The sequence below is a fragment of the Augochlora pura genome, chromosome 3 (assembly GCF_028453695.1).
Source record: "Augochlora pura isolate Apur16 chromosome 3, APUR_v2.2.1, whole genome shotgun sequence".
Lineage (NCBI taxonomy): Eukaryota > Metazoa > Arthropoda > Insecta > Hymenoptera > Halictidae > Augochlora > Augochlora pura.
This window is the reverse complement of record NC_135774.1, coordinates 9,993,664-10,011,818: the sequence shown is the minus strand read 5'-3', so window position 1 is coordinate 10,011,818 and position 18,155 is coordinate 9,993,664. Positions and strand designations below refer to the sequence as shown.

The window sequence follows — 18,155 nt, the reverse complement described above, 5'->3', positions numbered from 1 at the left end:
AGAGAGAGGTGGGGAGAGAGAATAGGACCAATAGTAATTTCGGGGCTACATTTCTGGTTGCAGGCCTTCGAGGAGCTGGAGGAGTTGCTTGGAAAGAACGAAATATGTATCGCTGTCAAGGAGAAGTTGGTGAAAGACTCTGGAGTCGCGGAAGAGATAGCTTACGACAACATCGTCGAGAAACTGAAGACTAAACCTAGGGCGAGGGGTGAGTAAAAAGATGATCCCATTGTGTAGATAATAACATTTGTATATAATTTCGTACGAAGTATAAAACACTCGATAGTCGAGGAAACATTCTCTTGTGTCTATTCAGTACAGATCTGTCTTTGCTATTAAGAAATTACATGTGCTAAAAATACTGATGTTAACAATTTTTGACGTGGATGAAACAAATTTAATTATCGAAGAAATAATGAGAATTCGAAAAGGGAAGAAATGATGTTAAATTATATGTAAAATCTACTAGCATCACCAATGATGAAAAAGATTTTTACTTTATTTATATGGCAGTAAGGATATTTAGTGTAATAATTAAGTTATGGATTTGTATTTGTTTAAAGCAATCAAGACAGTAGTGAAATGCAAGATACTTTTCTTTCTATGATTATAAATGTATACCAAGTTTGAAATGTAGAAATTTGTATCGTCAATATGGATATTTGAATATTGTACGGGGAGTAAGTGACATATATAAGGGATTAGGACTAATATTGATCATACATATAGAATTGAGAAATCAAATGGGTCTATAAACAGATTTCACAATATTTGGCTAAATGAGTATAAACATAAAATCAGTATTATAATGAGTATAAATTAAAAAAGTATAATATTACAATAATTGTAAATATAAAATCGATATTAAAATAAGTATAATTAAAAAATCGATATTTAAATAAGTGTAAAAATAAAATCGATATTATAATAAGTATAAATAAAAAAAAATATAATAAGAACGTTTGTGCTGGACAAAGACTACACAGAGAGTCAATAATCAAAAGAATCAAATGCAAGTTATTCGATGGTCAAAACAATAGAGTAGGGCCTAGCTAATGGTAAGGGAAGTAGATTAAGATCTGGTTTGTAGTCAGACAAGTGAAATAGCCAAGCTGGTACACGACCAGACAAATAGACTAGAACCTAGATAATGATCAGACAAATAGAATCAACCCATCTTGTGGTGAGGCCAGCAGAATAAGATCTGACATATGATCAGACAAATGGAATGAGCAAATACTGTAATCAGATAATTAGAATACACAAATGCTATGATCGGACAAATAGAATGAACAAATACTGTGATCAAACAAATAGGAAGAACAAATACCATGATCAGATAAATAACAATTAACAGTGTCCACAATCAAAAAGCAAATAGCAACTCATCACAACATGTTAAGCAGAATGATAATGCCTTATAGTCGGATTAAATTAATCAAGGATCCGTCAAGTGCTCGAAGCTCGGAATACGAAATCGCCAGAGCGCCGAGAAATATGGAAAATCGCGTATTTCCCTCTAGGCATTACGTGATTTCCTCTCAAATATAGTGCTCGATCATCCGGATCCGAATTTCGGAAAATTCCTGGATCGACCGTGATTCCTCAACGCGATCGGAAGTAGGATATCTAAAACGGTACAATTCCACGAATGGCAATCCCGTCCGCGCGGATCGGAAACTTGGGACAAGTCGATGAAATTTCCGAGTTTCAGGTTTTATCTGGCGAACTGTCGGCTCGGGCGAGTTCGACTGGCTCCGATAATGCAAGCGAGTGCGACGGCAAATACACCGACTGTTACCGAAAGTCGTAACGCGACCGAAATTTTCGCTCCCTAGACAATCGAGTATAAATAACGCGCGAGACCAGTACAAATAATTCGTGCAAGTAGTGAACAGGATTTACATGATTACAGCAAGAAGACAGAAAATGATTCGTCGAACGTGTCTGTCCATCGCGCGTATTTTCTACTTACTGCGGCGAAAGTGCAGACGTGTTAACACTTTATCGACCGGTAGCCTGTAAATCGATTGTCATAGCAACCAATAATTTTTTATCTATTATTAAAATAAAGGTACCACTATAAGTTCCCATATCATTATATCATCTTTCAAATATTAGATATACCTTTCTCAATGAATAAAGTAAATAGATTCAATTATTTTGCAACGAAATAAATGTTTACAGTCGAATGGCCGGTCGGTAAAGTGTTAACTATTTTCTCAGTCGAATTTTCCGTAGAGAAAGAGAGAGAGAGAGAGAGAGAGAGAGAGAGAGAGAGGCCGTCGTGGGGGCGAATTTTATTTTAAGCCTCTGGTTTATTCATTCAGAAAGGATTGCTACATTATTGGCTGCGGTACTAATGACAAAGTGTTCTCAAGGCTCTACGGGTTGTCTTAGCTCCGTTTAGAGAGAATGGCGATTTGTCTCCTGCAGCTTTGTTGTCAAGGAAACCGAGGCTAAGAGAAGTGTCATGCGCTGTACCGTGGAAACGTCTATGTTCTATCCTTTTTACCGCCACCAGTGTGCTTGTTAGCGCAGCTTTGTCTGGAAGATGGTTCCATTTCGGAGGAAAATCTCAACGAAGAGAGGTCAAGCGTGGTTTTAATACCTGTGGTCGGGACAGATTTCAGCAAAATTCTCAGCGCGTCTAATAACCAGATCTACAAAATACGCTTTTTAAATTAGCATTGTAAACTCGGGCAACAACGTTAAAGAACATTACTTTTTATGTTCTTCTGCAACGAATTACAATCTCGGAAAATTTATTCGTACTCTGGAAAACCGCATGGTTTTTAACAACGTTCAAACAAGTAGATGCAACTTCGTAAAAGTTTATTCCGTTTGAAAATATGTTAACATATTTCTCGACGCGAATACGGTGCTTTTCAATTTGTTTACTGCTTATCTTTCTTTTTTTAATTTAGTTCCGACTTACGCGAGAATCGCTTAGTTTAAATGGTAATATTCTTTCCATAACTGCTGCGTGAACTTAGTATTCATAATAATTCGTGAAATGCGAGCAGATGATAAATCGAGGCAGCCAGCCTGCTCAGTTCAATTTTTAATGGAAATGACAAGTTTCGATCGCACGTATGGTTGAAAAAGAACCGTCCGCAACGATGATTACCAGCGTTCTATATCACCGCGGCAGATGGCAGGTGTATAAAGTATCTCGATAACCCCACCTGTGGACAGCGCTGATCCAGAGCCACCGACACGGTGAAACGTACCGCCGCGCCGTAGCCGATTGTTTCGCAGTTTCCCGGTTTTCTATTTCCGGTTGTACGGTGGACGATTCCGCCGGGACCGTGTCCCGTTCCGATCGATCGATCGCGCCGCCACCGTCGGCCCGCGATTTGTCATGTAAATACAGTGACAAACCGCGTGGCAAGTTGCCGGGCTGTGCTGGATTTATGTGTGAAAATTTTCGGCGACTCGAAAAATCCTCTCTTAAGGGAGCCGATCCGTTTGAAAAATGTGCTATCGCTGGTACGTCATCCCGGGGATCCCGAAACGATTTATCCCATCGACGGGTAACGACTGCTCGGATATGCGCTCACTGTTTTTCACCGGCTCCTGACAACTGTCTATTAAATCTGGCTTTAGACTTCCTATATGTCAGTGTCATCCCCAATTTCCGCGCGGAGCGATACGGACCGGAATCATTCCGCGATCATATTTTTTCGGGCACGCGTGCCCCGGGTTCTGCAGCTGACGGACGCGTCGCTTCCCCATAATTAATCGTGGGCGCCTGTTGGATTGTTTGGATTCCGTCGTGCTCGCGAAACGATTTATACCAGTTGAATTCACGCCGATTTGTCAATGCCTTCTTTCGCGACGCCCCCCTCGGCGATGAACTTTATAATGTTCCGGAGTCGGCGAAGGAGCCGATTTTTAGGCTATACGTTCGGTAATAACTCGTTAAAGCTTAAATTCGACTAAACTCATAGCTTAAATTCGGAACAATGCGAATATTTCATGAATTTAAAAATACTGTTACATTACCTTGGACTTCTTAAAGTGATTGAAAAATAAACAAATTTCTATAGAGCGTATGTCCTAATAAACGCAAAGAATTTTTATATTACATAAAAATACACACTCTACTCACTATACTACATGTCATCATAATATCCTAATCATAAATAAATACTTTGTATATTTTTCATGCATTAATATCACATGTCCTGCCTAAACTAGCGTGACCTATTTTCTATTATCCTGACGCCATAGTAACCTTCCGTCCATTCCTGAATACCATAGGTTATGTTTTTTAGGTTAGGTTTTTTTTGTAATCCATGGTGATCCGCAGTAACGATACGGAACATCGTCGAAAATGATTGTTACGGTCATTGCAGCCCCCCGCGGAGATGAAGACATCGATGTAGCGTAGAATCTATAAAGTTGCCAGTGTTCATGCATACAAAGTTGGAATTATAATAACAGGAAAGGATGATGCCAGTTAGGATTTAGCGGCGGATGTTCCATTTCAAGGGGTCGGGATGCTCGTCGGGGGAGCATCAGCGATCGTCGGACCCTCCTCTAACTTTTAAACTCTGTAGCTCCCATCCGCTCCTGTCCCTGTCCATCGTTGCTCGTTCCTAATGTTCAGTCTCTCCCCTAGTCCCTTTAACGTCACCCGGCAGTGAACTGTAATAACACTCTACCCCAAGATATTCATTGTACCGGATGCTTCTGAGCTGTTCCCAAATTTGATTTCGGTGAGCGCGAGATCATCTCGTCTGCTCTAAAGTCTTGGCTAACATAATTTTATAAGCACCGTGAACAGCTAATTTTCGTTTTCCGGATATAATAGAATCAAGATAGTTAGATAATAATTTATTTAATGTACAAAGTCATTAAGTAGATAATATGTTTTAGTACTGATTTTAAAATAAATTGTTTACTACTGATTTTAAAATAAATTGTTTACTACTGATTTTAAAATAAATTGTTCACGCTTGAATAAGTATTGAGAAAGGATTTCAAAATATTTGAATAATTAGATTTAATTATTGTACTTTTCTATTAATTGAGATTGAAAAATATTTGATTTGTATCCATACATAAAATTATTGTAATATATAATATATTTTATTATTCATTTGAAAGTAAATGATTTCAATTTAAATAAGTGTTGAGAAAGAATTTAAAAACACTTGAGAAAGTAAAATTTTTCTACAGAAATAGTGACGAAATAAAAGATACTAATTCTTCTGTCAATTATAAAAAATGAAAAAATTTTTCTGCCAATTTTAAAAAATAGAAATAATAATTCTTCTGCCAATTGTAAAAAATATAAATACTAGTTCGTACGTCAATCAGTTTAGAAATAAAATCGTATGAAATACAGCCGAGGCAATACGTTATAGTTCGACTATTCCCGCCAAGCAATAAATACAAAAACTGATCGCATAAATCAGAAAGCGCAATTCCGAAAAATATATTTCCTCGCGGTAACGTGTAAAATGAAAATGGCCACCTTCGTAGTTCCAATAAACCGGGAAAAGTTACATTATTTAGAAGCTAGGCGACTTCTGTCGTGCGAGAATGATTGACTGTCGCGTGTATGTGCATTCGGAAAAATGGTCGCCAGCTACCTGGTGAAAAATCGAGCCTGCATCGTCCAATAAAGAATCACAATTAATAACGTACCGGGAAAACTTTATTCTTGGCCAACACCGGATAAAATATCCCTCGTGTTCACAGCAAAAGGCACCTCAGCCTTTTGTTCCGGCATACATCAAATCCCGGCACCAGGGCATATTTCAACGGATATTAAATATTTGCCAATCGATTATACTGCGTCCCTCGCCCGTAGAATCGGTCGTAACCAGCCTATACTATCCTACTCGAAATGTCCTCGAACATAAATTCCTGTCGAATGCTATGATACACGAGAGCTTCCTCTTTCCGTTCACGCGGCTTCACTATTTTCGATAGCGAAGCTATCTAATCATATTTTAATATTTAATTTTCTAAACTAATACATTTTCTCACCGAGGCTTTATTGTGCAATATTTGGCTCTTCCTTTCATTTCTGTGGTATATGTAAATTTTACAGTCTTTAATAGAACCTCCACAAGATTATTTGCAATAATTACTATACGAACGTCATTCAGATTAATTGTACCCACATTCTTTTTAAATGCACAGTTTCGTTTTCATTTGTTCGTTTTATTTCATATTAGTCACGAAATATTCAAACCGAATATATTTTATGCTTCACTACAATTGCAATTTAACATTTTTGTACATATTCTCCGTGACAAGTATAATTATCAAATACAGCTAGCAAAAAAATTCTTTCTGTAATAATTTTTTTAGAATTCAGTGAATGACGTTGAAATTGATTATTTCACATTGTCAAGATAAAATTTGCAATTTAGAATTCCGCGGTGCTTCAATCGTACACTAAACAAGGGTTATAGACTGAAGATGCTTGTTGCCGGAGCTCGTGTGATTTTTCATCCGTTAGTTACAGAAGATGATTCACAGAGCTCGCAATTATTACGAGAAATCGCAGTCAGTAAGTCTGTATTCGCTATTTGACAAAGTCTGGTATTACTTCAGGCGCGAGCTCAATTTACGACTGTTATATACGCGATGACTTGGGTGGCACTTGCCATCGATGCGGGTGATCCGCCATTGCTCCTCGTCTCTGATCGATTCATCGACTGCTTTCAACGATCATCCTGGACCGTACGTTCCATTACGAGAGGAGCGAATAGCGCCGTAGGAGAATAATCATTCGATGAATGATTTTCACTGCTGGGACAATATTGAAGTGTACTCTTTATTAGACGACGACCCCGGAGAACTTCCGGTCGTCCGTCATCAATCCAGAACGCGATAAAGCTTCATTGAAAGCCGGCTATAAAACGGCTGCCGTACTTCGCTGGGTTAATCCTACGGGAATCTAGATTACACGGGACTTTATCGAGTGCCGGTGCACACCGGTTTCAATGGAACCTAAGGCTGCCTTATAAGCACTGTCGTATCCGAGATTAATTGTCAGTCCTGCAACGGCGTACGGTTAACGATCTATGTTACAGATAATTAGACTGGCGATTTTATGGCGTGCATGACGTCAGAATTTTGACTGAATTAACACGTATTCGTCTGGTAATATTTTGCACCGTCATTCACGAAATGTCGACATTTTTCAGTGATGGTTATAATTACACCATCTTTGGTTAAAATTATCTCTGTTTGGTAAAAATTATAATTTAAGTTATTTAGAATTAAAAGAATAAGAATCATTTTCTGTAATATACAAATGGCGAATTTTAATTCTGCGCACGAATATTTGTTAATATAATTTTAACTCAACTAAAACATGGCAAAGATTCGTCAGTAGCTTTAATGTACACAGTATAATAATGATCGATCAATTCGATTCATATTTCACACATGTATGCAGAAATAAAAATCATTTTTAAATATTTTCCGTAAGTGAATCACGAAAAGATTCGTCCAAGTTTCTTATTCATACAGGAACAAATGAAAATATTCTATACCAACTCCGTTGTATTTTTCATAAAAAGAAAAGAAATCTTACTAATCCGACTAAAAATAGGGCACAGTAAAATATACCACAAAAAATTGTAGATAAATAAATAAAAAGTAATTATATATTTTAATAAGATCAAAAACATTTAACTGTTTTAACCCCTTCCCGTACTTTAGCGAGTCAGACTCGCGATGAAGATTTTTGCCCAAACATGAATATGCGAGTCAGACTCGCGAACAGTTACTTGGGCCAAACATAAATATCGCGAGTTTGAGTCGCGAACACATACTTGGGCCAAACGTAAACATAACAAGCCGAGCTCGCGGACTGATTTTTTGCCCGTTACGCTCGTAACTGAATGTTAGTTCCTCTCAGTACCTCAGAACAGTTAGTCACGATTCTTGTCGTTGCTGTTACGAAGCAGTTCAATTATTAAAATTTAAGAAACCCCTTCAAAATGCAAGTTACAAAAGTGTGTAATGAAAGCCGTGATAACGAATCTTCTCACAGTGACGTTTTTATGCCAGTTGCAAAGCGAATAAGGCATATGATTATAGATGATAGTAGTGAAGAGGAAGATACGACAGAACAACCATGGATTTGGCGAAAAGTAGAAAACACACCAATAGTTTGAAAGAATTCTGAACATCATGGAATAAAGGTATCTGTCTTAAATAATTTAAGCGACAATCAAAAAATACTAGACCTATTCTTTATTACATTTGATAAGAAGTTTTGGGAAAGCCTGGTTACGGAAACCAATCGCTTCGCAAATTGACTATATCACAGGCATTGCGGGCATCTACACTTCGGATCGTATTGCGACGGTTTACAAACATCAGTCTGGTCTGTTTAGCGCGCGTTGATGCGGACCGCTCGGGCCCGAGTTTCGTCGAGCTAAATGGCACGGGAAGAGGTTAACAAAACCGTGAACTAGAAAACGATGAGAACCTAACAACAGATGTTCAAAAACAGTGTTTTGTTATTTCAAAGTTATAAAAATAATTGCATCGATCGATTTATTTTGCATAAAAAACAATCATGACAAAATTAAGCATAAGAACGACTAATAAGTTATTTAAACGCAAAAAGAGCTTCGTTCGATAGTAGTTGGTCGACGAAGTTCTGTTAATCGTGGCTACGTTGGTCAACTAACTCGGTCGAATTTATTGCATACAGGCTGCATCATATTCGGCTCGGATCAAGAAGTTGCCGGAGTTATGAGGGCCGTTAGACGTTGCAATGCAACCGGCGCATTCTCGTGGATCGGCAGCGACGGCTGGAGCGCCAGGGGGTTAGTCAGTAATGGTAACGAGCCGGAAGTCGAAGGTACCCTATCGGTTCAACCTCAAGCCAATCCTGTCAGGGGGTTCGAGGAGTACTTCCTGAATCTGACCGTCGAGAACAACCGAAGGAATCCGTGGTTTGTCGGTGAGCGAATGACTGAAACACGCGAGCTTCATTAAACTTTAGATAGCTCTAACTTCGGAAGCGGCCCGCGGTCGTGCGTCTAAAGGGCCGACATGTCGCTAAACTTAACACCCACTTTATCCAGCGCTTCCTCGCGGCTGGTATTACCTTCGTGAACGCAACAGCTTTTCACGACTTTCACGAATAAACCCGAGACCGTAATTTGTGCCGTCCAATTGCGAAAATTATGATGCTCGCGTCGAAACTTCGCGAACAACCCCCGTGCACCGCAGATTCCGCGAACGAAGGATGAAACTGTCTGTACCGACAAATCTTTTTGTACAGAGATATTAAGTTTTGATTTTAGTGGTATTTAGTATTTTGGATCTTTAAAATACGTAAGTTATTGTAAGAGTACTCTACATCATAAATTCTAACATTTCGATCTTCGTTTTATTAAATAAATTGTGGAAATTGTGCTAGTTATGAGCAAATCTATGAGAAATTATATTTCTTTTGCCAAGTAAAAATAGGAAAATTTTGGAAGCATGGAATGAATTATTTATTAGTTTGAAAACTATGAAACGGACGTTTCTGTTTAGTCTGTGTTCAACTACGACGCCCGTTTCATAGTTTCCAAGGTAATACATCTACGAGAACAGAGTACGTTATTATAATAAGAATAGTGAAAAATTTAAATGCAATTTTTCCAAGTTGAAAGCAATAAATAATAAATATACACTAGTTAGTCAGATTATTAATGAGCAAAATCTATAGTTAACTGAGTCTCGCGAATTTTTCGAAAGAATTTTGGTCTTATAAAACTAAGGAAAGCTGGATTGAAAATACTTTGTGCGTTGAACAATTCACATTACGTTCTTTTGTCAAATAATTTTAGAATTCTGGGAAGACCACTTCAAATGCAGATATCCGAACGCATCGAAAACTCCGTACAACCAGAAATACACGGAAGTCTGCACAACGAAGGAGCGTTTAACAAAACAGAATACTGCGTTCGAGGACCAGCTGCAGTTCGTCTCCGATGCAGTCATGGCGTTCGTTTATGCGTTCAAGTAACAATCCATAATCTAAAAATTTATAAACTTCCCTTTATTTTCTAGTATACAATTTCATTTGGATGCATCTGATTTGAATACAATTTTATTTGGATTAATCTTATGTGAGTTTATTTTATTTGAATACATTTTATTTAGTTACATTTTATTTTGGTAGATCTTATTATGATGTATTTTATTGGGGTAGATTCTATTAGGATGTATTTTATTGGGGTAGATCTTATTTGAATGCATTTTATTTGGGTACATCTTATTTAGATGCATTTATTTTTGATGCATCTTATTTGAATACATTTTGTTTGGATTAATTTTATTTGAATGCATTATCCTTAGATTCATTTTATTTGGATGCATGTTACTTGAATACATTTTACTTTTATGCATCTTATCTGAATAAATTTTATTTAGACTAATTTTATTTGAATGCATTTTATTCGAATGCATTTATTTAAATACATTTTATTTAAATGCATTTATTTGAATACAATTTATTTAGATGCATTCTATTCGGATGCATGTTATGTAAATACATTCTATATTTATGCGCTCTTTATTTTGAAAAGAAGTATACCAATCTTCTCTTCAAGCATACCAATCTTCTCTCCAATTTTAGGGCCATGCACGAGGATCTTTGCTACGGGAAGCCAGGGTTATGTGATGCCATGAAGCCCACCAAGGGGACCGAACTACTCAAATATCTACACAAAGTAGATTTCGAAGGTGATGCATTTAAGGATAAGCCATCTCTGCCAAAACAGAGAAGCATCAAACGTAGTCACAGTTTTCGAACAAGTATTGCTATTGAATGCCTATAAAAAATATATATTAATAATTTTGAATACTTAAAACAATATTAGACATTCTCAGCAAGACACTTCGATAATTAAAAGTATCTTTAGCCCTTTGACACTGTGCATTCTCAGTGGACCTCTGCTTCGAATAATTGCTTAAATAAGAAAAATTTTCTTGACATCGAAACACTTTTATTCTAATTATATTAATACGAAATTGTTGGACAAGATTGACACCTCCTTGACCCTAGAACGACCACCTTTTATTTTTTATCATAAGTGGCATCTAGTCACTCAAAATAATATTTTAACAATCAGAATATTATTTAGTATTTTCAAAATATAAAATACGATATAAGGCATGAGTTACGAAGACAAGGAAAACCTGAACATTTTAGTATTTATTTACACGTTTGAGGAGAATTTAAAAATTTGCTGGGGTCACCGGTAACCCCATGGAGTCGTTCTAGTGTTCAAGAGGTTTGAACATATAAATCTACAAAATGCACTGAACCAGTTATCCTGAGAAAATAAATGGCTCTGCTATTGATGCAGCAATGAAGTAAGAAAAGTCAATTTTTCCCTAACGCGAGTGCACCTAAACTACCCGCGAAAGATGAATATGAACGAAGGATCGCGACTCGATTAGAATCTACAAGAATGTCGCGCGTTCTACCGCGTTATGGCGAAGTTTTCGAACAGAGCCATCGATCGCGAGCAGCGTAGAAAAGACTTCCGACAATCCAATAGCCACTTCATTTATTCTTGGAGACCATCCAATTTAATCCGAGCTGGCCGTGGAACAAAGAGAGGCGACGAAGGGCTAGAGATAATAAGAGTACGTTTTCCCCGGGTGTGCATTTCAAGCTCTGCTTCAAGGTTTGAGCGGCGACAGGTTCAAATTCGACAAGAACGGCGACGGGCCAGCCAGATACAACATCATTCACTTCAAGCAGACCGAGCCGGGCAAATACAAATGGGTCCGGGTCGGCAAATATCTCGAGGGCGAGTTACGACTGAACATGTCCGGTGAGCTCAAACTAGCCATCGCGTCCCCCTTCCCGTCACTCTCTCCTTCACCGTCCGGACATTTTTTTCCTCCGTTTTTGTTAGCCGGTGGCCTCGCCCCGGAATCGAATTCGCAGCCCCTGTTTGCTAGCTACTTGAATATTCCTTGCAGAAATCCAATTTAAACTTGGACACCCCCAACCGCCCGAAAGCGTGTGCTCGCTACCCTGTGAAGTCGGCCAGGCAAAGAAGTACGTGGAGGGCGAGAGATGCTGCTGGCACTGCTTCAACTGTACCCAATATCAGGTTCGTGATCGTTCCACTTAGCTTACCCGAAATATTTCTCGCCGGACCGACCGTGAAAAATCATTCGTGACTCGCTCAGTGGAAAAGGGCTGTGGTCCTCTCTTATGATGAATCGTGTCTGGACAATAGGAACCGGTGAGTCCCCGGAAAAAGGGTCGCGGAAGTATAACCGGCACGTTCCAGGCTACTGGGAAATAGCGATTCCGCAAGAAAGTTAATTCGTTGAAGAAATTGCAGAAGTCTTCTCCCGGAAATTTGTTGCTATCCAAACTGCCGCAACTTTGTTGGAGTAAATCCGATGGCGATCTACCCTCGTTTCCTATGTCCCTGAATTGCTTTTTTCTTCTTTGATGGTGGAACAGTGTTGCAAAGAGTTAATTGACTGTAGACTAAAACTTAAAAGCGTTATCTCTTGGTTGGAAATTTATTGTTATTCAATCTGGTGTAACTTTGTGAATTAGAGTCTGAGAGTATTTTATCTTAGCTCGTTTTAAAGGGTACAATGTCTAGTTTAAATATACTACATTGTTTTGTTTTCTTTTTTCTGTAAAAAGATATCACTGTATAAAAAATAGTTAACGTCTTCTTCGAATTGTTTCTTGTTGCCGATTTCATAATTTATTGAATTAAAAAGAATATATAATAAAGGTAATCTCCTCCATCAAAACTTCTGCTTTTAATATCTCTAAATAATCCAAAAAATTGTTCTCATAACAATAACAACGAAAATTTATAGTTGATAGAAGTCTCTTTCCAACGAAAATATAAAATTTGAGATTTTTCAGTCCTATTTTGATTACGCTTATTAAATCGTTCCACCTTACTCCGCTTTTTAAGAAAATTAATTCGCAGAGCATATTCGGGCATCCCAGCATCCTTTGTCCTCGTTTTTATTCTTCTGAACTAAACGTACCCGCCTCGAGAATGTCTTGTCCGAGGCAGCAGAAGTGGCTTTGATCCGCGACGGCGAATTTTGCGAAACTTTTCTCTGTGAACGTTTTTGCCCTGCGGTGCGAGTAGAACGCGTTGTTTCCCGGTTCGGTCAAAGTCTCGATCAAATTTGATTGTTCCTTAAACAGATACGAAAACCGGATGACGAGACACAGTGCATCCCTTGTCGACAAGGCACCGTGCCCGACGAGACGCATTCCACTTGTCGGGACATCCCCGAGGAGTTCCTCAGACCTGAGAGCGGATGGGCGATTGGCGCCATGTCCTTTTCTGCCTCTGGGATTCTGGTAAATATACTCTTGTGTTCCGACGAAAACAACATGGTGTCTCTGTGGCCCACGGTGAATTTAAATAGAATTTCAAATTGTGCTTGAGAAATGCAACTCAGGTGATACTATATTTCATACTAATTTTTCTCGTATTCCTGTATCGAAATCAACTCTGTTATTTAAATATTTGATCTCATTTTTGTCGAATTGGTATATTAAAATCAACAGAATTGATCAGTATGATATATTAATTTTTAAGCATTTGGTGTGTAAATGCTTATTTTAATCATTGGAGAGTTAGATTTACGTATATTAAATAATTAGCAGCATCAATAATAGTTTCAAATAAAAATTTGAATTTCGTTTTTAAAAAGCTAATTGATTAAGAAATTAAAAATTATGTGAATTAAGATCCTATATACTGTCATTCTTTGGATTCATATTTTAACTTTTATGAATGCTCATTTTTATTATAAATGCATACGATCCTACGTTTCGTATAATTTTTATCAAAGATTATTCTTGAATACATAATCATAATTAAAACTTTTAACTGAACAGCAATTATATTCCTTAAAGAATTATAAATCTAAGACAACTTTAATACTAGTAGAAGACATTAATTATCAGCTGCTTCACAAGAGAACTTTGTTCTAAAATCAGTAGATGAAATTCTTTTTTTATTATGAATTTCTTAATGCCATAGAATGTGCCAGTGAAAAGGGAATAAATCCGCAATGTTGAGGTTATGTATAGATTATGTATAGATAAATAGAATACATGTATCTAAGTAGAACTACTTACCGTATCGTCAGCCTCGCAAGAATACCTTATTCTTATGCCTTTAGATAATGTCCTCCTTTTATGACGTACTTTAGAAGCCCATCAACGTGCACCGAATTTTCCACTGAAACAAATGTATAAATTTGCAATGTTGATAGATAAATGGAATACGTATAGCTAAGTAGAACTACTTACCAAGTCAACTGTTTCAGAAGAATACCTTGTCCTTATACCCTTGCCCTTATGCTTCCAGATAATCTCCTCCTTTTATCATGTACTTCTAAGATACATTAATATGCATAGAATTTTTTACTGAAACAAATAAATAAATCTGCTATGATGTTAGATAAGTAGAATTCATATATCTAAGTAGAATTACTTACCAGAACAGCTGTTCTACAAGAATATCTTGTCTTTATGTCTCCAGGTAATGTGCTCTCCTTTTATGACTTTAGAAGTCCACTAATATGCACAGAAATTCCGACTGAAATTAATAAATAAATCTATAATGTTGCTAGATAAATGGAATACATATATCTAAATAAAACTACTTACCAAGCTGTCTCACAAAGGTTTATCCTTATGCCTCCATTCAAATTGTCTATTCCATAAAATTTCTGAAGTCCACCAACATACCCAATATCTCCCACTGAAACAAACGAACAAATCTGAAATTCTACAGACTATAAACTAATTAAATAATACATTGTCCTACCATCAGATAACGTTCTTCGTCTGCGGCGTGTTCCTGAAGCACAACGACACCCCGGTAGTTCGCGCATCTGGCCGTGAGTTATCCTACATCCTCCTATGCGGAATCCTGCTCTGCTATCTCGTTACCTTCGCCCTGGTCCTGCGGCCGACGGACATCGTTTGCAGTATCCAGAGGTAAGTGATTAAACCTGAGACAGTACCGGCATCTCCTCTTCCCCAGCCATATTCCCGCGGCAGGAGAACCCGACGATCCGCCGCGAATCGGAATAGTTCGAAAAAATCCAATTCTCCGCGGAACGAGGCGCGGTGATATTAACTCGGAACGCAATACATGATCGATCGAGGTAAAGCTGATAAAGTCGAGAGACGAAATTTCATCGGGAAGTGAATTACGAGAGATTCAATTACCGGGAATCAGAAGAAGAATATAAAGTGGGGCACGGAATCCATTAGGAGTGGAGTTGCACATGCCCTCCGGTCCTCTCGAATGTCCCTCGGCTGCTGCGGTCCCATGCACCTTGGGGACACAGGCGGCGACGAGGCCGATTATTATTAACATATTCACGGTCGGGAATTTTTCCCTCGGCACCCCCGAAGGCGGCCTCGGTTATCTCCGATCTTGTCGGCCGACACCGCGAGATTCATTGGAACTGGGGGCTTCGAGAGAATCCCTCTGAATCGAAACTCAAAGGAAACGAGAGAGAGACCTTGTGCAGCTCGTTAACGCCTCCGTTGTTCAGAATTACAATATCTCTCTTCTTTTATCAAGTCCGGTGCTCGATATTGATACTTGATTAATTTAGTACTCGATAGTGGCATCTATAATCTAGTTGAATTTATCCCGAGATTGTTGCTTCGATTATACAAATTTGCTTCACAGTGAAACACGTCTCCTTCAAATTTCTGTGCGAAAAGGGAACAGATTATATTGCGATTCTATTTGATATTACTTGAACAGAACGTATTTTAAAATGTGTCTAAATAATTTGATAAAAGTGACGTTATTTTTACTGTAATATAAAAGAAGTATAGATATATGTATTAGTAGCAGTTTCATGCAATTAACTTTGAAATAAATTCGTGGAATTACAACAATCTCTCATCGGTTTCTCTTTATTTAACTCTCTGCGAGTGTCCTAGTACTCCTGGAGGGAAATGTACACACGTACCACTATTATTTACACAATGGTAACTTCATCCAATTAATGCCTGTGTTAATAGTTCTTGTTTGAACTGGCAATATTTACAATGCTATCAGTAAATTCTAATTACTGCGAATAATATCTACAAAGTAATCGATGAATCCTGATAAAAATGCTCACGCGATCACTTGAAATTTGTCCGATGCGATCGTCTAACAATTTCACGAATCTGTACCATTTCGAGCCTCGTGCGAACACGTTCGAGTAAGTCCAGGCATTATGTAAAGTTCAATGTGCCCGATGATTTCGCCATAAAGATTCGTTGTTATCTGTAATGAAAACTCGAGATGGATTTATCGTCCCCGGGGATTTCGATCGGTCCTCCGGGTTTCGATAAATCTTAATATCGCCGAAAAAAGATCCAGGTCCGTAGCGTTTCCCCCTAGCGCGGACCCTTGTCCCCACGACCACTCATCACGTTGTTCGACAGATTCGCCGCCGGTTTCTGTTTCACCGTGGTCTACGCGGCCCTCCTAACGAAGACAAATCGAATATCGAGGATCTTTAACGCCAGCAAGCACAGCGCCAAGAGGCCATCGTTCATATCCCCGCGATCGCAGCTGATCATCTGCTCCGGCCTGGTCTTCGTCCAGATCTTAATTAATGGTGTTTGGATTATAATCGACCCGGCGAGGGCGATGCATCATTACCCGACCAGGGAAGACAACCTGCTCGTCTGCAACAGTTACGTGGACGCCAGCTACATGATCGCGTTCGCTTATCCCATCATGCTGATCGTCGTCTGCACCGTCTACGCGGTCCTCACCAGAAAGATACCGGAAGCGTTCAACGAGAGCAAGCACATCGGTAAGCATGGCAATCGAATCTTACGATTTTGTTATTAAGAAATCCTTCTCTACCTCAAATTGGTGATCGTGGACTGTAGATCCTTGTGCGGGATACAAAGTGTCTACATCTATTATTGAAGTTAGGAGTCAATTAGGGACTTCGTTCTTTCTTTAACCATTTGGCTACAAAAGACGTATATATGCTCTGACAAGTTTGTAAATAATGCTATATTTGCAACGCTTTATATTAAATTACCAATTACATATTATCGAAGGAATGTGCAAGTTAAGTAAATTAAAAATAGTTTAGAAAACTACTTAAGGTAGATTAAAGACTGAATATTTTTAATTTATTCAATGGTTCTATGCGAGAATGTGCCACAGTCAAAAGGTTAATAATTGTAACAAATTGAAAAAGGTGTACCGACGTCTACTGATCAGTAATTCCTCTTCCTCCCATAAACCTCCCCTAAACTTTAAACTTGATTATCATCTCCAATGTATTAAAAGTATCACCGTATTGGATACAATCATGAAAAAATATTACTGATACTCAAAACTTCGAAAGAAATAAAAACAAGTTGCAAAAATAACGTTTCTATACCGAAGATTAAATAACAGTAACCCTTTGCACTCGAAGCCATTTTATCTGAAAATCTAAAATAATTTTTACAGTGTCTCCATTTTATGTGAAAAAGTGCATTTTATGCACATAAAATTCATTTTTGTGGCTCGCAACAACAATTTCTTAAATCTAAACTTCGTTAGCATAAAATTTATTTTAGAACGCGATAGAAAAATTTTACTAGTGCCTCGGAATCACCACTCGAGCGCGAAGGGTTAAAAAGAAAGGAAAATGAATTTTGAAATTACTATTTCTCTTCGAGCTTCTACTATTAGAAACAGTTTCGAACGATGCATAAAAGACTTCTTGTGGTACTTTAGTACCATAAGATGGCCACCTGCACTTCTTTCGCCGTTCACTTTACACAGCCAAACGTAACGAGCAATTTCATTCTCGCTATTACATCCCACCGAAGTATTAATTTCTGCAAAGTCCTCGAACGGGTAATCAAAAGAAAATTCTCTTGATGAAAACACGCTCGTCTTCTTTCACCTAACGTAGAGTGTCCATTTTTCCTTAACCTCCTATATTCCCTCTTCATATTTTCACAATTTTATATTCGTTCTCATTTCCTTGGCAATTTTCCTTTTGATCCGACCTTGCAAAAATATTTCCACGTTCTCCTCGGATTCCGCGTATTGTGCCGTAAATGATCAAAGTCAGGAATCTAGGAAGTATGTGTAATTTAAGACAGACATCTTAGAAGCATAAATTTT

General features: G+C 38.1%; 1 protein-coding gene across 1 annotated transcript in view; it reads left to right on the top strand.

Moving 5' to 3' along the window:
* The window catches only part of Glurb (metabotropic glutamate receptor B), a 259,577-nt gene that overhangs the window by 238,113 nt on the left and 3,309 nt on the right, over positions 1-18,155 (top strand). Inside the window, exons 4-12 of the mRNA XM_078176793.1 lie at positions 64-208; positions 8,696-8,947; positions 9,825-9,999; positions 10,616-10,722; positions 11,673-11,822; positions 11,974-12,107; positions 13,187-13,345; positions 14,832-14,998; positions 16,457-16,833. Of these exons, the coding sequence (XP_078032919.1) occupies positions 64-208; positions 8,696-8,947; positions 9,825-9,999; positions 10,616-10,722; positions 11,673-11,822; positions 11,974-12,107; positions 13,187-13,345; positions 14,832-14,998; positions 16,457-16,833 (1,666 nt within the window). The remainder of the gene's footprint in view (positions 1-63; positions 209-8,695; positions 8,948-9,824; positions 10,000-10,615; positions 10,723-11,672; positions 11,823-11,973; positions 12,108-13,186; positions 13,346-14,831; positions 14,999-16,456; positions 16,834-18,155) is intronic.